The sequence below is a fragment of the Gastrolobium bilobum genome, unplaced genomic scaffold, assembly GCF_033153095.1.
Source record: "Gastrolobium bilobum isolate Gb01-03AN ecotype WA unplaced genomic scaffold, APGP_CSIRO_Gbil_v1 utg5903, whole genome shotgun sequence".
NCBI classification, from domain to species: domain Eukaryota; kingdom Viridiplantae; phylum Streptophyta; class Magnoliopsida; order Fabales; family Fabaceae; genus Gastrolobium; species Gastrolobium bilobum.
This window is the reverse complement of record NW_026899498.1, coordinates 714,279-736,788: the sequence shown is the minus strand read 5'-3', so window position 1 is coordinate 736,788 and position 22,510 is coordinate 714,279. Positions and strand designations below refer to the sequence as shown.

Below are 22,510 nucleotides of genomic sequence, written 5' to 3'. Positions count from 1 at the left end.
GTTTCGCTACGAACCGCGGTTAGAGAGAGGTTAGAGAGAGGTTGGAGAGAGGTTAGAGAGGTAAATGAGTAAGGAGTGAAAAAAGGAAAGTGGGGTATATATAGGTTGCACATGAGACGCCCCCTTTGGCGTCACATGTGACGCCCCAATGGGACGTCTTCTCCAAGGGAGAGACGTCTCACTGGGGCGTCACATGTGACGCCTAAAGAGGACGTCTCATTGTGCAACAGATGTGTCATTTTTAACAAAACAACATTAAATGCGTAATTATTTTAATTAATTACATTATTTTAATTTTTTTGCGGAAATTATTCATTTCCAAATTTGTAAAGTATATTAGGTGGCAAATTTTTATTATGCACAGACAACGAGAAGAATCACCGTCCAAGCAAATCAATTACAATGTTGATATCTTCATTTGTAAACTCTTCCAAACCGTAATTTTTTTATTACGACACAATAAATTTTTTTACACACGTAATATTTTATGGGATCTATATTTTTTGAAAAAAAAAAATTATGACACGCAAAACGAGTTTATATAACATTACGCAATCATTTTTCCCACAACATAACTCTTATAAAATCTAATTTTTTAACATCATAATCGATAAACCTTTTTCTCAACACAAAAAAATACACTTTCGCAGGTTGATTTTAAAGCAGAAGTGCACATTTTTTCTTTTAATAAATTAATTACTCAAGATGATAAAATAATGGAAAAATGGTGTTTCATTTTAAATGGTACATCTTATGTCCTTTTACTTTCACAAAGAGGTGGAACCCACATCTTTAAAACTTTTTTCTCTCATTATCTCTTTTATGATTGATCTCTTTCTCTTATGAGTAAATATTCTTTTTGGTTCTCAGCAAATTTCACGAGATCCGTTTTAGTCCCTAGCAAATAAAAAGGCTCATCGTGGTCTCTAAAAAATTAAAAATGGACCCATTTTTATCCTTTTGAGGACTAATATGGGTCCTTTTTGAATTTGTGAGGAATCACGATTTCAACTAAATGGGTCCATTTTAAATTTTTTAGTGACCACGATGGGCCTTTTTATTTGCTAGGAACTGAAAGAGGCATCGTGAAATTTGTTGAGAACCAAAAAGAGTATTTACTCTTCTCTCGTTTAAAATCACACAACTTTATATCGATTTAAATAATACATAATTTTTCCTAAAATAATATATGAAAAGCTGTTTTGGACAGTTGGGCGAGTTTAGTAGTTCAGCAGTTAAAGAGCACGCGCATATTGTGCATGAGTCATGACCTCAAGTAAAATGACACGAAGTGCAACCAAATTCTTTTGCATTATTTAGTGCAGAATACAGGTGTGGTGCAAAGACGTCAACACCAACAGACATAGAGTATTTTTTGTAAGCAGTACCCAACCAAATCCACCCACAGTAACACTTATCAAACCGACACTAGTTCACAAGACAACCCAACAGAGACACGTGTAGGAGGGTTCTCGTAGTACAAATTAAACAACCAAACAAATTAAACTCATTATTATTTTTTCATGAATAAAACAAAAAGCAAGTGCTTTTCCGAGAATCTAGTAATCAGGATTTGCCAAAACGTAACCCTCGATGGCCTTGAAAAGTCCATTTCCCTTTGACTTTGTTTCCTCACGCACCGCTTCCGATAGCACTGAATCACCTTTGGTATAGTATTTGACATTGACCTTTCCGATGGACCCACCATCAGGGCCAGGCACCACCTTAATCTCGAATGACACTTTCTCCAAACTTTCATCCAACCCAGTCCCTCCCACTATGCTGTAGTCGTATCCCAAGTTAGCTTCATCGATTGCTTCCACTTTGTGTAGCACATAGCCGGTTTTGCCACCTGCAACAATCATAAAATGTACTCATGTCACACACATACACACACAAACATGTAGCTATCTAAAACTAGCTAATTAATTAGTCCGTTTGATTTATTATTAGAGAAAAAATCACCAATATCTATGTAGTTTATTTCATAATCATCTGTATTTCTGTGATTTTTTTTTATCACATATATTCCTGTTATATGTTTTTTATCGTATATGTCTATGTGATTTTTTTACTTTTTTACAAACTAAGAGTATATGTAATAAATAAAAAATTACAAAGACATAAATAATTCTGAAGCAAACCACAAGAGCATTAGTAAATTTTTCCATTATTATTATTATACTTAGTGACTCTTGGCTTGATTTAATTCGTTACGAAGTTGATCTCATCATTTCACTTATTCTAATTATATATAGCCCCGTAGACAGATTGTTGCAACATCATTATAAAAATATTTAACATATTATGTGAGAGGATCTGATCATTCCTGAATAAATTAAGGTGATGAGAAATAAAAGTGAAAAAAAAAAGATTGAAATAAAAGTAACAAAAAAATAATTATTGATTTATTAATAAATTATTAAATTATTTCATATGACATAATTATGTTAAATAATATATTAAAAAGTTCATTCTTTAAAAAATTAGAATAGTTAAATATAAGTCAAATGTTAAGATTGAGAGTGTAATATTTACTGATATATTAAAATGATAATTTAACATACACTAACCTTCAACAAGGGTTAGCTTCTTGATGGTTCCGGGACCTCCATTTCCTTCGACGATTTCAACACTCTGGAAGGCCTCAATCATCTTTGGGATGATACTGTCGGCATCTTTTGCCAGAGCTTTATAGAGTTTAGCTGGAGCCACGGTTGAGGGGTGCTCATCATCGTAAGCAAAAACACCCATGATCGAGAAACAAGATTGGACTATAATGCAAGTATGAGAAGAGGATGGGGGATTTGTATATGAATACAGCTTAGTTTGTATTGCGGTTTATGAGATGGGAAGAGATGGTATTTATAGACAGTACTGGCTAACACCCTCACTCATATAGATGCTACTCTATTTAGCTGAAGAAGTGCCCCGAGTTTATTGGGTCAATCTGTTTGGTATTGTATGTGGACAATCTTTAACGGAATTGGGAAAAAGAAGACTAAGACTTAGTCCAAATAGACGGATTTAAAAATGAGCCGTCTCATTTTTAAATATCTTCACGTACCATATTTAAGTGAGATTTAATTATCTCTATCCTTTACTGTTTCACACTCTAATCGACTTAAAAAATTAAAGTTTATGAAAATATTAAAGAAATTAACTCGCTTCAAAAAAATAATTAAAATTAAGTTAATTCAAAAAAAAAACACTAAAGCATTAAAAAATGTGTACCGAATTGAAATTATAAGGAGAGTTGAACGTAGTGAGAGAGAAAATTAATTTCCTGGTCCCTCTCTCTCCTCTCTTCTCTCTCCTCCTTCTCTCTCTCCTCTTCTCTCTCATCCCCTCTCTCTCCTCCTTCTCTCTCTCCTCTCTTCTCTCTCATCCCCTTTCTTTTTCAGGGAGTGCATTAATTCGGGAGCATTACATATTGTGAGCATGAGCAATATTGTGAAATTCGAATTTTTACATAGAAACGAAAATATGTGGTAAAAACATAAAACGTAGAAACGACACAAAACGTAAAGCTTCTTTTTTCTATTATATATGGTCAAGATACAAAATTATATATATGTATGTAAAAAAAATATTACATAATGAACCTGATGTTTAGTCACTTATCTATCTAAAAAGAAAAATTATTTTTGATAATCAAGTATCAAAATTGTAAACAATGATAACTAACAAATAATAGATAACCAATCTGCTCTAACTGCTTCATACACTCTGCAGATTTTATATCATTGTTCATCAGGATATAATTCCACTTCTTTCAATGCACACAATGATCCAAAAACACAAAACGATTCTCATAGCATAACTTATAATAGAATTACAGCTTTATAAGACATAATTATAAAAGACATATATCCAAACAAAAAGTTATCAAGATACTAGCATATGATTTGGGGAAAACAAAAAATGTTTTTTTTTTAATTTCTTTTTCTGTAAATCTTTTTTTTTTAATTTTTTCGTTTTAAGTAAAAATGGTAAAAACGTAAGTTTTTATCGTTTTTACACAGCATTTTTATCAGTTTTTACCAATGACCATTTTTACTTGCATTTTAACACGCATCACTCTAATAAAATTATAAATTTTTATATTTTTACACTAGTTTTTGACAACAATGTCTGTGAGACTATGGCACTAATCTTAGAGCAACTAGTTGTAAGAAATCGTAATACCAAAAAAAAAAAAGACACCAATGGTGTAAGAAATCAATTTGTTCTCTCTACCTTTGATATCAAGATTCCAACTTAGTGTCAGGATTTAGTGGGTTAATTTTCTTAAATGCACGAGGTTGATATGGATTGAGAAGGTACATTTATCGTATAAAAAGTAAAATAAAAAATAAGTTTTTACAAAAGCTAATGGCTTAATGTAAATGGAAATTGTCCGTGCTTTTTTATATCATAGTAAAGTAAATTAGCAAATTATTTTTTATCTAATGTTCAATGAAATAATAAATAATAAATAATAAATTAGAGTCATTGAATATAAATAAAATCTATAGCCAAAATTAAGAGTATAATTTATACCGGTGTAAAATAATTTTATTCATTATATTATTCTATTTATATTATCACATTTTAAATTTGTTTATTACATATTTATCTTTTAGTTTTAGATTTTTTTTTTTACTTTTTTATTTTTCAAATTTTTTTAAAAAAAAAATTAAAAAAAATATTTATTTAATTTCAATAAATTGAAAAAAATGAATACTTTAATATAAAAATAAAATTAGTAAAATGTCTTAAAAATAATAACTTTTCATATATATCAATATAATAGATTATTCTACCTATATTTTTTCTTTCTTATCTTGCTTATTAATTTGTAATACTATTAGATCAAAATCTCAACTTTAATCTAACGATGTTGGAGAATGATAAATATTAATAGATAGGCATAAAAAAAGAGTTGATAGAATAACTTATTCTTATATCTATAATTTTTCTTTTAATTTTAATCTTACAAAGTTCTACATATAATAATAATAATAATAATATTTAAAGGGACAGGATGCTTTGATATTGATGTCAAACTTTGAAATTGACATCAAATCTTAAACGTTAATTTTAGTCACTCAACGATTATTATTTATTGAAAATTAATAATTAATTAATAAATTTAATTCGTAATAAATGATAATTGTTGATATACAAAATTAACTATTAGAATTTGATGTCAAATTTTAAAGTTTGATAGTAATATCAAAATGATACTATCTCATATTTAAATAAGTTTGTTGAAACATCTTTGTTGGTAGAACTGTGAAACATTTAATGAGAGCACACATGTAATACATTTTACCACTCGTTCATCACCTTTCTCTATCGTGGAGGGCTCTCTCTCTAGACTTTCTTTAGGCCAACCTATGTGGTGCGTCCTCTCTTTTAATAAAAAGTGAAATCAATTTAATTTTCAAATTATTGAAAATAATATCAAAATCATCATTCTATAGCGGACCATGAGAACACCACTGATGGGGCTACATGTATAGGAAATTGATGTTAGGTTTTATAATTAATGGACTAAATCGACTTAAACATTTTGCTAATTAACTTAAAATCCTTTTATTTGATTGAGAGACTAAATAAATTTCAAATTTCTTGAAAATACCAAATTGATGTAATCTATTTTATTAAGGAGATTAAAATAAATATATACTCTTTTTTTAATAAAGTTAAACTATTGTATGCATAAGGATAATCTGAAATACTAAGAAATATTCTCGATCTCTTTAAAAAAACATTAGTTGCATTAGTCAATCAATTTTTATCGCTTGAGATGAGATTTAAGATTATAAATAAGTTAAGCTTAATTACTTCAAATATTATTTTGAAATTTTAATATACAATATTATCGCAATTATGCAGCAAATGCACGGCACGATACATGTCCCCCTTCAACGTGGGTGTAAACTGGTGGATCAAAGTCGATCTCATCAAATTTTGTGACCTAGTCATCAGCAAATTGATGAGAAAAAAATTATAATTAATTAATATGTTCAAGTATTAACAATAGACACACATATAGAGGCAGAATTCTTTGACACCGGCATCGAATTTTGAAATTCAACATCAAATCTTATCCGTTGATTTTCGTCAATCAACGACTATCATTTATTGAGAATCAAACTTATTAATTAATTATTAATTCTCAATAAATGATAACCGTTAATTGACAAAAATCAACGGTTAAGATTTGATGTTAAATTTTAAAGTTTGACATCAGTATCAAAAGATCTTATCTCATATATATATATATATATATATATATATATATATATATATATAGGTAAAATTATTTCTGCAACCGCTTTACGTATAGCAACGACAAATATATTGTTATGATTTCTCACATTTAATGCTTTGCTTTCTAGTATATATATGGCAAGTATTTGATTGCTGCATATACAACAATCTGCAGAAATATAAACCTCATATATATATATATGGTAAAATCATTTCTGCAGACGCTTTACATACAGCAACGACAGGTGTATGGTTATGATTCTTCATATTTAATGCTTTCATCCTTTGTATGGTTATGATTCTCCTCATTTAATGCTTTCAAGTATATATATGACAAAATTTGATTGTTGCACGTACAGCAGCTGCAAAAATGTAAACCCATATATATATATATGAGGTAGGATCCTTTGACACTAGTGTCAAATTTAAAGTTTGACACCTCATCTGATAGCCATTAGATCAAAAAAAATCAATGGTGTCACGTGCTTACAAATCAGAGTCGTTGATCTTTTTTTATTTAACGGCTGTCAAATGAGGTGTCAAATTTTAAATTTGACACCGGTGTCAAAGATCCTACCTCTGTATATATATATATGATGGCAATTAATCTATACCATAATTATATGGCTATTTCTACTGAAATCACGCTGACTATTTGGTAGATTAGAAGTTAGATGGTCTTGATGTACAACTCACTAGTTTATCTAAATTATGCACAAACACATTCCTTTATAACAAAAAATTAAAAAAAAAAAATTGTACCAAAAAAATAATTAAAAAATAATAATCAAACAAATAAATATTTGGCATGTGTAATTTCATTAATAGCTGTACAATATTTAAAGGACCTAAACTCCTTTATTAGTAACATCAATTGTGGAACTAATAATTTTAGTTATAACAATAAAATTCAGTCAATCGATTAGCATTAAGTCATTAACCGTATTTGTTCTACTGAAATCACGCTGATTATTTGGTAGATTAGAAGTTAGATGATCTTGATGTAAAACACTAAAACTCACTCGTTTTTCTAAATGATGCATAAACACATTCCTTCATCACAAAAAATTAAAAAAAAAAAAAAACAAACAAACTTTTTTTTGGCATGTGTAATTTCATTAATAGCTGTACTGCTGTACAATATATAAAGGACCTAAACTCCTTTATTAGTATACATCAATATTGGGGAACTAATAATTTGAGTTATAACAATAAAATTCGGTCAATCGATTATTAGCATTAAGTCATTAACCGTATTTTGATATATTTCAACTAATATGTCTTATTACATCAAGTTGTGGCCGATGAAGAGAAGAAAAGAAAAACAAAATTGGGAAAACGACAAGGCTTGACTTAAAGAAAAAAAAGAAAAAACAGATCTCAAGGACGGCAGAGTTTCAAAACTGGCACCTAATCATATCGATTTTGTTAAATTGATTTCACATTCAATAGTCAAAGAACTCTGATTCTTGTATTTAATTTGTCTCTTACCTTATCGGACGGCAGCGAGGAATATCGAATTGAAGTCCATTTTATTTACATGATCATTTTTTTTCCCACATTTTATGATCATTCTAGCCAGAAACTACGACGCGCTTTAATTTGGAGTTGTTGTTTATAATTTTTTTAAGGTTTTATAATTCTCATTTAACATGAGAATTAAAAATTTTCTACACACTCTTCAATTTTCGTGTTGAAATAGGTCCTACTTATAATCTTTTCTAACACATGAATCTCATATGTTTTTTATATCTACAACATCAAATTTCAATTCTCATTCAACATGAGAATTATAAAACTCTTCTTTTAAAGCATATACTATACTAATTTATTTTTAATTTTCTTTAATAAAATATCTTACAAATATAAAATTAAATACATTATTCAATAAAATGTGTAAAACCAGATAAAGAAAATATAAAATAGGAAATGTAATAACATTTAGAAAAAAAAGTGTTTTATCTTTTTCTTTTTTTTGATAAAAATGGAGGGCCAAGCCCAAAGAAAACTAAACAGTCAAACGCTGCAAATACAAACAAACATGCTCCATCAACAAAATGGAGCTAAATTCTAACCAAAACTTCAACATATCATCAGGGGAGAGGAGTGTAACCTCAACTCTTCACCCTTGAGACTAAATCCTAATTTAGCCAAGTAATCTGCACAAGAATTGGATTCTCTTGGGACAAACTCCAACTGGAATTTCTCAAAGGCCAGAGCCACTTCTCGAATTTTGCCTATCAAGTATGAGAAACCACAAACTTCATCATTCTCCTCCAAACAAAGTAAAGCCTCTTTGCTATCACAACCTATCCACACCTTTGAATACTGCATATCACTTGCCAATTTACAGCCATGATATATCCCCCATAATTCAGCTTCCAAGGAAGAACAATTGCCTATATTGTAAGAGAAATCACCTTTCCATTCACCTATAGAGGAGCAAAGAAACCCACCACTGGATCCTATATTGGAGGCTAGCTTACAGGCACAAAGTGTTTTATCTTTGTTACCATATGCTATCGATACAAGTCAGCAAAAGAATAAAGACACGTCCGTAGATTCAGTAGCTCTTGCCACGTCCAGTGGCGGAGCCGGCTCGCTAAAAGTTTATGTGTATTTATTTTTCTTAATTTTAGTTAGTTCATATCATAATATATTTAAATTATACTAAATACAAAACACTTGAGCATGAAGCATAAAAAAAATTATAATTTTATTAAATATTTTTAAATTTTATTGAATATATTTTAGGAAAAACTTCAAAAAAATCCCTTTTAGTTTTATTAATTATCACTTACCCCCTCACAAAATTTTTGAATCATTTACACCCTTATTTATATTTTTTTTATCACTTACCTCCCTGACTTAAAGTTTTTTTCTCATTTATCCCCCTAACTTAGGGGGTAAATGATAAAAAAACTTTAAGTCAGGGGGTAAATGATTTAAAATTTTGGAGAGGGAGTAAATGAATATGAAGAAAGTTATATGTTTTTTTTTTAAGTTTTCCCTATATTTTAATTTTTTTATATAAATGGAAATAGAACACATAACTTAATACAACTTACTCAAATCTCTCACCAAATATATTTTAATTTTTTGATAGGGCCAAATTACAAATTTTAGCCCGGGCCAAATTACAATTTTAAACTGAGCCAAATTATAATTAATTATATAATTATACATGATAAATATAATTTTTTAAAATTTAGCTCGGGTGGAGGCCACATCCACGTACAACGTGGCTCTGCCACTAGCCACGTCAGAAAGTTAGTTTCTGTTTAATTAGAAATCAGTTAGCACTGAGTTTGTTAGAGTTGTAGCATTTCTTCATTGCGTGTATAATTTAGCTAAGTTTAATTCATGTATAAGTACAGATTTATATTCATTATTACGTTCAAATTTTCATGATGAAAGAACTCAAGATTCATAAGATGGTGTCAGAACTCACCTTAAGAGCTCTAGTCCATCCAGCTTCCGCAAAGCTTTTCCCACATCTACAAATCATGTTTTTTCTTTTTGAATCCCCACTTCTGATTTTTCCTTTATTGAATTCATGGCTGAACAAAACCAAGTTGTAGATCCTTATCATCTGCATCCGAATGAGTCTCCATCTTTGGTTCTTGTATTGCCATTGTTAAGTGACAAGAATTATCACGCATGGTCACATGCCATTACTCTGGCTTTGAAATCCAAAAACAAAATGTCCTTCGTGAATGGCACCATCGTATCACCTCCAGAAGAAGATCCAAGGTATGCATCTTGGGAGAGGTGTAACACAATGATTTTATCATGGCTTCGTCATTCCATTGATGATTCTATTGTACAATCTATTCTCTGGATTGACAAGGCCTATGAAGTTTAGAACGACCTAAAAGATAGATTATCCCAGTCTGATGTGTTTCGCATATCAGATCTATATGAGGATATATACCAGCTGAATCAAGTAGAAAAATTTGTGTCGGATTATTTCACAAATCTGAAAATGCTATGGGATGAATTCCATAAGCTCAGGCCGTTACTAACTTGCACATATGGAACTCTTGATCAATCGCGTGAACACATAGAAGCAGATCAAGTCATCATATTCTTGAGGGGACTTAACGAATAATTCAGCCATGTTTGTTCTCAAATCATGATGATGAGTCTCCTTCCTAATATCAACAAAGCCTTCTCCTTAGTTGTGCAATAGGAAAGGCAGTTCATGACAGAAACGCGCGATAATGATGTAAGTGAAGCCAAGATCTTTGCAAGTTCATCTGAAGGTTATCGTGGCCGTAGCAACATGTATAAAGGCAAAGGTCGCTCAAATTCTAGTAGAGGTCAAAATATAGTGAACAAGTATTGCACCCATTTTAAAAAGACCAATCACACCATTTACTCTTGCTATTTCAAGCATTGTCTCCCTCAAGGCTATCGGTCCAAGAACTCACAACAAGAACATTCTGCTAACAACATGGTTCAAGAACAAGAAGGTAATATAATCTCTCTTGTTGATTGCAGGAACGCGTCAGAGTTACAAGTTTCAATTCCGAAGGAGAAATACGAAGAATTCATTAACAATATACAACAATCCATAGTCACACATGCCACCAATATGGCACAAGCCATTCACTTGACGAAAAACCTTCGATTTTTACAGGAAAAACTTTTGTTCATTAATTCTTAGATACGGGGGAAACAGATCATATAACACATCTTCATTCAATGTTTCAATCTATCCACAAGATTAAGCCTATACTCACTAATATGCCAAATGGATCTTCTATTAGTGCTTCCTATTCTGGTGTAGTTAATGTCACTTCATCTCTTAGTTTAAAGAACTTGTTGTTTGTGCCAGAATTTAGAGTTAATCTAATCTCTGTGACAAAATTGTTAGATGATTCAAATTGCTCTCTAACTTTTGATGCCTCACAATGTTTAATTAAGTAGAGAACCACATTGAGGACGATTGGTACAGCTGAAAGAGTTGGTGGATTGTTCGTCTTCAATGCTACAAAAAGTCCAACTTTACAATTCAGGAATTTTAATTTTGCTTTTCAATGTAATAAAGATGATGCCTTATTATGGCACCTTCGATTAGGACATACTTCAGAGAGTGTATTAAAACATGTATGCACTCAATTTCCTTTCATTCCCAGCACTCACATTAAGCTTTGTGATATATGTCATTTTGCTAGAGAAAAGAGGTTACCATTTCCTTCAAGTAATTCTCAGTCTACTAAAAATTTTGTGTTGTTGCACATGGAAAGTTGGGGACCATTCTCAGTTCCTTCCACTCAAGGATACAAATACTTCTTAACAATGGTTGATGACTTCTCTAGGTTCACTTGGGTCAAGTTCATGTCACACAAAAGTGAGACCCGAAAGCTGTTACATTATTTTGTTCATATGTTCATAACCAATTTGATAGTTCCTTGAAGTGCATTCGTTCAGATAACTGGAAGGAATTTATGATGCCAGATTTCTACTCACAACGTGGAATCATCCATCAAACCAGTTGTGTTGAGACTCCACAACAAAATGATTTGGTGGAACGGAAACACCAACATATATTGAACGTCACATGTGCCGTTGCCTTTCAAGCAAACCTACCACACTCTCTTTGGAGCTTTGGTGTGCCTCATGCCACTTTACTCAAAAACACTTGGCCGCACCTTTGCTAGCTCAAAAATCACCTTAGGAATGTCTTTATCGAAAGGCACCAACACTCATCAACCTGCGTGTCTTCGGTTGTCTCTCGTTTGCATCAACATTGACCTCTCAAAGACACAAACTCTCCTCAAGAGCCCGCATGTGCATTTATCTTGGTCAACCTGCATTCGTTGGAGGTTCCATTCTTTATGACCTTACCTCTAAACAAATTTTCTTTTCATGAAACATAATTTTTTATGAATCCATTTTTCCTTTTACTAATCAAACATCTTCACAGTATTGGCTATAAGCCTATTAATAGTGCGCAGGGATTGAAATATTAGTTATAAGCCAATTCAAATATTTATCTCTAAAATATCTCTAAACATATACTATATAATATAGTTTTACGATTCTCTAGAACCGAAGAGTAACATTATTTGATGGTTGATGAATTGACATTAGCATGCCTTGGCATTGCGAGTTATGGATTTAAATTTTATTTTGTTCTTCATGATTCTTGCAAAATACATTTTATATTTAAGAGTTGTTATCAGTTATCACGATATGGACCTGACGATTTTTTATTTTTGTTTTGGAGTCAAACTGATGTCTTTTCTTCACATGCTCAATTATATGAGAGGTGTAATTCGTTTGTTCAATTATTAGTAATAATTTTTTATGGATACATTCAGCACATGAAGGGTATACATAAAATTTGAATTCTCTCATTTCCGCGTACCTAAACATTTAACTGAAACTTTATCGTGATCTGTATTTTCATTTGTATCAGTCACTTCCTCAGAAGTCTATATCATTGGCGCTTTCTATATTAATATTCCAATTTTTATTCCGTTTTTATTTCGCATAAAATATTCTGCGCTAAAATACTTTTCTTTTTTCTTTTTTGAAGTCTGTTATATTATATTATATAATAATAATGATAATAACATTGAAAAGTCACAGTTTACTGAAAGCAACGTTAATTATAGGAAAAGGTTTACCTCTTTAATTCTTGACTTTATTTAATCTAAATAGATAAATTTAAAATCTTAAAAATAAGATATTTTATAATCGACTACTAGGTGTAGGATATTAATTTAGAGTTGTTCCTTTTGGTTCCAAATAATATTAGTTATGTTTAAATTATTGTTCAAATATGTAATGTAATGCAAATTATTGTTCAAATAAAAAATATAAATATTAATTACATTACTTTAAACTTATTTTGAACTAAAATTAATGTTACTTAAAATTAAATTTATAAACTCTCAGCCAACACACAGAGGAATATTTTCATTAAATTCCAAAGTTTGAGGGCACTGATAGTGTTGTCATCAGTTAGGCAGATTTCTATTTTCCTAGAAAAGATGCACCAGGCTGCCTACAAATTTTGAAAATTATAATTTAAATAATAAATTATATAATTAATTTCATTTTTTATATATTTTAATTAATGTATGTAATCAATTGTGCCTACATTGATGCACAATACTGTATATTAATTTGTACGCAACTGACACATAGCAAGTTCTGATGAATTGGTTGTATTAATTTTATAAAATATTTAAAAAATAACATTAATTCTGCAATTAATTATTTTAATTTTAATTTTACTTTTTTTCACCGCAACAGGTTGTATAATGTATACTTGTATATGGATAGGTTCCTCGAAATGAGGCAAACTTTTCTCTGTGCCAATTCGAATAATTCATCAACATGAGTCCGTAGTTTATCTTGTACCCAATTGAGCAAGCGGGCAACACATCAATTTCCACAAAATTCAAAAGACAATACTCATAAATATAATTATACAATGATTCGTTTACGATATTTTTTTTATAAATTATACTATGTACTAGTGTATTTATTGAAGTACATAATATATTTTGTAAAAATTTGTAAACAAAAAATTTGTAAATATAATTTTTTTCAATTATATATGGCAAAAAGCTGAAGAAAGTTAAGAAACTGAAATTTACGATCTACGTGGCCAAGTCATAACAAAGATTTAGAAGAAAGCCTTAACAAGCCTTAGGCTGCAGATCCAAAAACTGGGCCATTATTTTGCACCATAGCTAAAAACTCTTATTAGTTATAAAGAGGTTCAGTAATCAGGATTTGCCAAAAGGTAACCTTCAACAAGCTTTACAAGCCCTTCAACCTTGGCTTGGCCAGCCTTCAACTCCTCCTCACTGAGCTTAGCATCACCTTTAGTGAAATACTGAACATGTACCTTCCTAATGGACCCTCCATTTGGGCCTTCCACCAATTTGCTCTCAAATGAGACCTTTTCCAAATTGTCAGCCAATCCAGTGCCCCCAATTATGCTGAAGTTGTATACAAAGTTAACTTCATCAATTGCATCAACTCTGTGCAGCACATACTTGGTTTTGTCACCTGCACCCATTAAATTATTTAATTTCATCACATTCATATAAGTATAACCCATGATTAATTTCAATAGTTAATATTATATTATATTATGGGTTTAAAAAGGTAGCATTTACTGACCTTCAATTGTGGTGAGCTTCTTAATGGTTCCAGCACCACCACTTCCTTCAGTGAATTCAATACTCTGGATGATATCAACAATCTTTGGGAAGAGGTTATGAAAATCTAATGACATGGCTTTGAAAAGCCTAGCAGGTGGCACAGCTGCAGGGGTAGCGTATTCCTGAGTAACAACACCCATGATGAAGATGAGTGATCTTGATCAAAATCAACGAAAAGGGTTATGAGAATATGTTAATGTTGGTTGCTGCTGTTGTGTGGCTTATGAGAAGTGAAGAAGGAGGGGTGAACATTATATTATAAAGCACTGGCTGCTATGGCTTTTACTAATCATGTGCTAGCTGGTTAGGTGAAGAAGAAGTTCAGTGAGGTTGGTGGTGTCCTTTTTTTATTTTGGAATAATATTTGGGTGGCAAGATAAGAAAATTTAAGGGTTGGACTGATTAGTCAAAGATGGCGGATTTGAAATACTTTACATAGACAAATATGTTGATGTTGATGTGGTTGTGGTAGGGTGAGTATTGCACCTGACAAAAAAAAATAGCACAGATCAACATTTGGCCTTATTAAAATCAAATAATAATTGTACTTTCATATTATAAAATATTTTTTTTAAGTGGGATAACAATATAACATCTTAATATTTGTCTTTTTTATCTGACATATGGTTTTATAATTAAAAAACGGGTTTGGTGTTTGTTATTTTAAATGACATAAGTTATGTCATTTTATGAGAGAGATAGACACAGAAAAACGGAAATCATGGGAGAGAGAAAATGAGTGATTTTTTTTAATTTAAAATTCAAATTTTCTGTGTCTGTATCTCTCTTAAAATGACATATTTTTCTGTCATTTAAAATGACAAACACTTTTCCCTTAAAAAACACATTTTTTATTTTATTCCGTATTATTTATTTATTTATTGCTTATTTCTTAATAAAAACCGTGTCTTAATTATATGTGGATAATTTAAAGGGTTTTTTGACGGCATATTCCAAGCATATAACTACCTGCAGCTCACATGGGTTATTTAATATTATTATAATTATGTGAGTGAATTTTAATTATTTATAGAAAAATCAATAATAATTAGAAAGAATAGAGAAAATATTTAAATAAAAATAACAAAATCATCTCTGGATGGAGATCTTTTTCCTCAACTCAAAGGAATAATTAGATGATCGAGTGAAAAAATTGAAAACAAATTGAAACAACGAATGGCCACGCTTTGCTCCAGAAAACGACAGCAAACTAAGGGACCCGTTGCTTCAAAATTGGCAACTCAAGTTTATCGTTTTCATGACTTGACTTAAGGAGCGATTCTTGATGGAAAATCAACTGTGAGTGAGTAAAGTTTCATTTTGATTAAAAAGAATAAAGAGAGTGAATATTATATAAATAGAAGGATTCATGCATCTAATAAAATTTTGGATTTGATTATATATTTATAGTGTCTAATCTCACTTAATATCTGGATGGAGATCTTTCTCTGCCAAAGGCTTTTGTTATTGGCCCAACAATTTTTGATTAAAAATAGGATTAAGTAGTATCTTTTTGAATGTTTATTATTTTTATAAATTAGTTTTCATTCAAAAAACTTTAAAAATAATTTGATCAATTAATGCGTATTTAAAGATCATGGTTATAATTTAATATTATTCAAAAACTAATATTACTTACGTCATATCTTTTGAAAACCAACTAAAATATTGATATTTTGGTTGTGTAATTTCGAGTCTATCTTTTTTGGAAAATGATCGTATCATGTGTTACTTAACATGATCATGTCATGTGAGATAATCCTAACTATTTATAGGTAAGTCAACAGTAATGATTTTATAATTCTCTATTCTAATATTTTTTCTCTCTCATTTTTATTCACCGTTGATTTGTCCATAGATGGATAGTGTCCTCTCACATCACATGATTATATTAACTAACATATATAAGAAGATTCATTCTTATATTTTGGTGGGATTCATAATTTTTTTCGGTGGGTGAGTTTATACTTAAATATTAGATTCATTCAAGCATTCCAATTAAAACTATATGAGACGGCAGTTGCTTATAGCTTAGATTGGTTCCTGACAGATTGTTCCTAGCTAAAAATATTTTTACTAGGGCGTTTGGTAGAAGAAATTTTTTTTTATCTGAAAATTTTGATTTTTAGAAATATGATGAAAATATTCAGTTTACGATAATATCTGAAAATTAAAAATTTAGAAAAATTCAATTTTCCGAAAATTTTAAAAAATACCTTATACTAAACGCCACCTAAACGTTTAAATAAATTAGAGTGTGCCCCGTAGACTTAAAGAAGATATAGTTGGGTTCTCGCAAAAACCCTCCGTTGAAATTTTCCTCCTTTTTAATTTTTGCACTCATGACAATCTGCTAATATTGCCGAAAGATTCAAACAAAAATTGATAATCCTTCATTTCTCTTGAGTGAAAGAACTTTGGAAATTTCATGAGAGAGTTCTATCTCATTCTAAAAGTTGAAGCTTTATGCTGTTGTTATCCCATAGAACTCCTTTTTAGTGGGTCCTCTTGTCACCAATATCTTGGTTCATGTCCCAGCTTGCCATAGTTACTTATGAAACAAGTCTTGAAGCTTTGAAGATCCTAAACCTCAAGGTCTTATCATCACATAAAAATTAAGTTCAGAACGATCCTACATAGAGGCAACAAAAATCCTACACCAAGGAAGGGAACAAAACTACACCCAGGAGTGGAATTTCCAACAAATTTGATGTTGGAGGATCTTGAGCCTCTTTCTATTTCCAAGTCCTATGTCTTCAAAATGTGGCTTTTCATTAACCCATTGGGTTTTTTTTATTTTTTTTGATAACAAACCCATTGGGGTTTTGATTGGGCTTATTTTGCTCAGAACGAATTTAGTAATTTATTACCAAACCATACAAATCTAATCCCCGCAGTCACGCAAATCAAATTAATATAAGAAAAAACAATTATGTATTAAAAAATTTAATTTTGATATACTTTACTATTTAATTTTGCACAAAATATTGTACATTTTCATTTAATTATATATTGTTATATTACAAAAACAGTATGACTTTTAAAGTAATTATTATGAAAGTTTAGGAAAGTTAGTTTTTTTAATAATAATAATACGTGACTAAATATTACTATAACATTAAAATTAAAAATTAAAAATATGGAAGTAAATTACATTTTTTATGTGAAATTATAATTACAGGTTAAAATAAAGTAAAAAATATTTCTCCTTGCATGAGGTCATTTTGGATTTTAGAAAAAAAAATGTATTTTAATAATATCATTTTTCTTTTGTATCATATATTTTACTAAAATGCCTGTATTTTTTTTCCTAAACCCCAAACGATATTATTTTAGGGTTGCAGAAAAAAAAATTAATCATGAATTATATATACACCGACGGGGCATTGCTGTTGTGCTTCCTATTTTTATTTTTATTTTTTTAATACATGTGCTTCCTATTATATTATATTATATCAAAACATATATATTTCGTCACTTGTATTTTTTTTAATTTTATTCCATTAATTTCACTATTTTACAAAAGATCTTTTTCTACTTATAAAAAATTTGATTTTCTCATGATAAATTATTATTTAAATTAATTTTGATTATAATCTACAATACTGATATGATAAATCAAATAACAAAATTACTTGAAAAGCCATTTCATTCATTAAAGCTATTACGTTTTACGACCCATTCCATTCCATATTTCGGTTCTCTTCACCATGTTGAAAGGTACAAATAGGAACCGTGACTTTTGAAAATAAAATATCGTATAAATTAAAAATAAAATAAATACTTAAATTTATCTCATGAATTTATAAACTCGCCTAAACCAAAACAATTCGTCTATGTTTCCCAAATTTTGTTATTTGATAATAATTTTCTTCTGTTAGATATTGTAAGAATGATCCCAATATAGTGTCGGGGATTAAAAAGGATAAAATAATAATAATAATAATAATAATTCACATGCATTGTAGTGTACTACTAACAATTTATTAATAATTTCTTTTGTAAGTAAAATTTATTGATGAAGTGAGATACACACGACATGGAATCCCACAATTCCGCAGCAAAAGGAAAGAAAAAGCAAGATTACATTGAAAGCCAAATTAACCACAAACACAACCATATATAAGCAAGCACTTAGTTGTAACCAGGATTGGCCAAAACGTAACCCTCAATGGCCTTGAAAAGAGCATCACCCTTAGCTTTGCCACCCTTGAGCTCCTCTTCACTTGGATTATCATTGCCTTTGGTATGGTACTTAACAGTGAGCTTTGCAATGGATCCTCCACTTGGGCCTGCAACCAATTTGGCCTCAAATGAGATCTTCTCCACTGTGTCAGGCAACCCAACTCCTCCAACGATGCTGTAGTTGTATGCCAAGTTAGCCTCATCAATTGCTTCAATTTTGTGCAACACGTGCTTGGTTTGGCCATCTGCACATAATTAATTGGTTAATTTGTTGATCAATTAATTATGTCATTAAAACGGATAACTATATATATTTATCTCACATATTATATAGTATGTGTATATATATAAAGCATATTTAAGTAACATATGTATATATGTGTGTGTACTAGTACTAACCCTCAACGAAAGTGAGCTTCTTGATGGTTCCGGGGCCACCATTTCCTTCAACGGTTTCAACACTCTTGATGGCCTCAACAGCCTTTGGGATGAGGTTATCAGCATCTTTAACTAGAGCTTTGTAAAGCCTAGCTGGAGCCACAACAGAGGTGGTCTCGTCCTCGAAAGTAAAAACACCCATGATTATCAGGGAAATTAACACAAGGAGAATTAAAATGCTACTATGAGGATAAGAGGTTTTGGTTGCTTTGTGTGGTTTATGAGCAGAGATGAGCCTAGTATTTATAGGAACTAGAGCTAGTGCTCCCATTGCTTGTATTCCCCATTAGCATCAATTAGGTCAAGATGCTGACTAATACTATGTATGTTGTTGGGCCCTTTTACTTTTATTTTCATTACGACTACATACGCTTCATATAATTTTATATGAAAGAGATAATATTTATGGGATAAATAATTATTTCATATGTTTTTCTTATCAGTAATATTATTTTAACAGAAAATATTCTTCGGACTCTCCATACTCTTTAACTTTACTATATACTTTCATTTAATTATCTCTTCTTCTTTTTTATTAATCTTCCCCAACTAATTATCTTTGCGCAAGTAAAAAATCGGTTTTGTTTGTTTCATATTACTTGTTTACACGTGGTTTTGTTCGACTCACACAGATTAGCTAGTTTTGTGTGTACAGGAATTGGATAAATTATTATGCAAAGAAGTACTTATTAAGTGGTTGCTGAAAAATATTATGCAAGCTACTCACACAAATATTTTCACCTCACTTTTTGTTTAATACATATTAACTTTGTTTAATCAACTTTTTCCTTACAATTAATGTAAGAGTTTGTGGTAGAAATTTTGTTTTAAGTATAAGTGGTCAAGTAGTTAATGAGAAAAAAAATTATTAAATATGTTTGATATTTGGTTAATAAAAATAAAGCGAAAGTATGATGCCTACACAGGCGAACATGTATCCAATTCTATAAGAAATATATACCGTTTTAAAAATAGTTTTTCTTAAGTGCAAACCTCGTGTGATTGAACTTTCTTATTTAACCTTTTATATAAAAAAGATATTATATATTAATATAAAATAAAATAAAAAATATTTTATATATGTGTTTTGAATTTCTTATTCAAGATAGTTGAAAGTTAGTGAGTGACGTCAAGAAAAAATTGTTACACAAATTATTGTTGTATAAATAAAAATATAATGTTTTAGATGATTCAGTAGGTAAAGTTTCATACTTAATTATAATATTGTATAGAGATAGGTTATATTTACAAATTTTTTTGTTTATAAATTTTTTTATTTACAAACTCTTACAAACTATACTAAGTACGACCAGTCATACTTTAATCATGCAGTGTCAATCGGTCGTACTTAGTGTAATTTGTAAAAAAAATTGTAAAGAGATCCTATCCTTATTGTATATATAGCATTATTATTCTCAGTCTATATATTTACTTAAAGTTATAATTATAATGTTAATGATAAAGTTAAGGGAAGCAATTACATATTTTTTAATAAAATAATAATAAGATAATGTAACATAAACATACTTTTTTTCAATTGATGGGGGCCAAATTGCCCCCACTATGTTACATGTTATCCATTTCTGCTTTTAGGATAACGCTAGACAATTAATAATTCATCCGATGACGTTTTAATCTTGGAAAGAAGAACAAAAGCTGAGTTGATTTTTAGGGGAATGTGAAGAAATTTATGCACTGGTCAAAGATTGTGAGTTGGAAGCACTCAAAGAATTTGGACATATATTCAAAAACTGTGTACGCTTTGGAGACTGCTGGAGCTTTCTTTTTTCGCATTACGCAGTCCTTACGTAGCTAGTCTGAAGAGTGAAGTACAAACACAATTAATAAGAAGTGGAAAGTCCGGAATATGCAGCCCCTGTTCACCGTCGACGAAATATTCTAGTCTCTAGACGCCGTTCTAGAACGCGGAACCAAATTTAAGAATTAAATTATAAGTTTAGGATCTAAGTTGTTAACTTTAATTTTAGAAAAAAAAATATTTATTTAAAATTTAAATTAAAAAAATTACTCATTTTTCTCTATATTTTTTTTGTGTATCATTTTTTTTCATTTAAAACGACATAATTTTATATTATTAAAAGAATAAACACCCTTCGGGGATCTCTAAGACATGAAAGAATTAATTTTCAATTTTCCGTCCAGAAATACTTCGAGGAAACTAAAAAAAAAAAAGGACGAACACCAAATCTTTAATTTTACTACAAAACTTTTATATAAATTTGTATATTGTTGTATAAAAAAACTTGAAATAGTCTTATATAATATAACTACTCTACAAATTTATGATTATTATTATTATTAACGTTCCGCAAATAGCATATCAGTATATGGGTTTTTTAAACATATTTTTTAAAAAAAAAAATAGTATTTTAATATAAATTATCTAAAAGATTGAATACTAGAATTACAAGCTACGAATATTTTATGCGTTTTTCTTTAATGTATTGGATTTTGCTTATTACTTCTTGAAAATCTAAGATAAATTGAAATTTTTTCATAAGAAAAATTATAAACATTTTTTTATAAAAATATTACAGTTATATATATATATATATATATATATATATATATATAATTTAAAATTTTCTGAAAATAAAAAAATGACTTTATCTCCCACAAATATAAAAGTGCATAAACCCCATTTTTTCTCTTTCTCCCTCTTTTTTTTATATGATCTCACTCATTTTTATATGTATAAAAAAAAAATTACTCATACTCATACACACACATGTATATATATATATATGAGGTAAAATCATTTGATATTGGTGTCAAATTTAAAATTCGACACTTCATCTGAAAGCCATTAAAAAAAGATCAACGACTTTGATTTGTAAGCATGTGATATCATTGATCTATTTTGATTTAACGGTTCTCAGATGATGTGTCAAATTTTAAATTTAACACCGGTGTCAAAAGATCCTACTTATATATATATATATATATATATATGATTAACGATATATAGAATAATAGAAAGGGAATTTAATCCTATCTAATTCTTGAATAAAATGATATATCAATGAAATATATTTAGCCCATATGTTTTATTATTATTGTTATTTTGGAAAAAATTATTATTATTTTTTAATCTTAAGGAAATAATTTTTTTTTCTTTTAGGCATAAAAAATATCAAACACAATATAGGAAAACCATACCTAGAAAAATTCATAAACTGAAATTAGGAGTGATCGTGACTTCAAGCTGTTATGATTATCTTATTAAACAATTCGATCTCACACAATTTAATATTTTTGAATTGGGTCAGGTTATCAGATCCGATCCATTTAGGTGAAAATAAAAAAAGTTAACATCATTAGTTAAAGTTAAAGTAGCGTATTGATTTTTTTCCACCGACTACTTGACCGAATAGCCCAACATCCCCATTACTAAAGCTACGCATTCCAAAAAACAA

At 29.7% G+C, this 22,510-nt stretch overlaps 2 protein-coding genes across 4 annotated transcripts; both read right to left on the bottom strand.

Moving 5' to 3' along the window:
- Positions 1-1,469: 1,469 nt before the first annotated feature.
- Positions 1,470-2,913, bottom strand: LOC133290669 (protein LlR18B-like). The gene is made up of 2 exons (XM_061488793.1): positions 2,574-2,913; positions 1,470-1,852 (listed from the first exon to the last, which is right to left on the bottom strand). Exons 1-2 carry the CDS (start codon positions 2,752-2,754, stop codon positions 1,560-1,562), a joined length of 474 nt encoding a protein of 157 aa, XP_061344777.1. The 5' UTR covers positions 2,755-2,913; the 3' UTR covers positions 1,470-1,559.
- Positions 2,914-13,842: 10,929 nt separating this feature from the next.
- Positions 13,843-19,306, bottom strand: LOC133290665 (pathogenesis-related protein 10-like). Of its 3 annotated transcripts, none has more exons than XM_061488787.1 (2): positions 19,035-19,306; positions 13,843-14,295 (listed from the first exon to the last, which is right to left on the bottom strand). In XM_061488787.1, exons 1-2 carry the CDS (start codon positions 19,213-19,215, stop codon positions 14,003-14,005), a joined length of 474 nt encoding a protein of 157 aa, XP_061344771.1. In that variant the 5' UTR covers positions 19,216-19,306; the 3' UTR covers positions 13,843-14,002. The 3 variants fall into 3 exon arrangements, with proteins under 3 accessions (XP_061344771.1, XP_061344772.1, XP_061344770.1); XM_061488788.1 differs by lacking the exon at positions 19,035-19,306 and adding an exon at positions 14,410-14,781; XM_061488786.1 differs by lacking the exon at positions 13,843-14,295 and adding an exon at positions 18,427-18,880 and having other exon boundaries at positions 19,035-19,305.
- Between the last annotated feature and the right edge of the window lie 3,204 nt (positions 19,307-22,510).

What these genes read in the sequence shown, in the direction of transcription:
- LOC133290665 (XM_061488786.1), bottom strand. Translation starts at nt 19,215, where the DNA reads ATGGGTGTTTTTACTTTCGAGGACGAGACCACCTCTGTTGTGGCTCCA. An exon ending in GAAGCTCACTTTCGTTGAGG is followed by an intron (nt 18,881 to 19,034) that starts GTTAGTACTAGT and finishes AATTATGTGCAG; the next exon opens with ATGGCCAAACCAAGCACGTG.
- LOC133290669 (XM_061488793.1), bottom strand. Translation starts at nt 2,754, where the DNA reads ATGGGTGTTTTTGCTTACGATGATGAGCACCCCTCAACCGTGGCTCCA. An exon ending in GAAGCTAACCCTTGTTGAAG is followed by an intron (nt 1,853 to 2,573) that starts GTTAGTGTATGT and finishes TGATTGTTGCAG; the next exon opens with GTGGCAAAACCGGCTATGTG.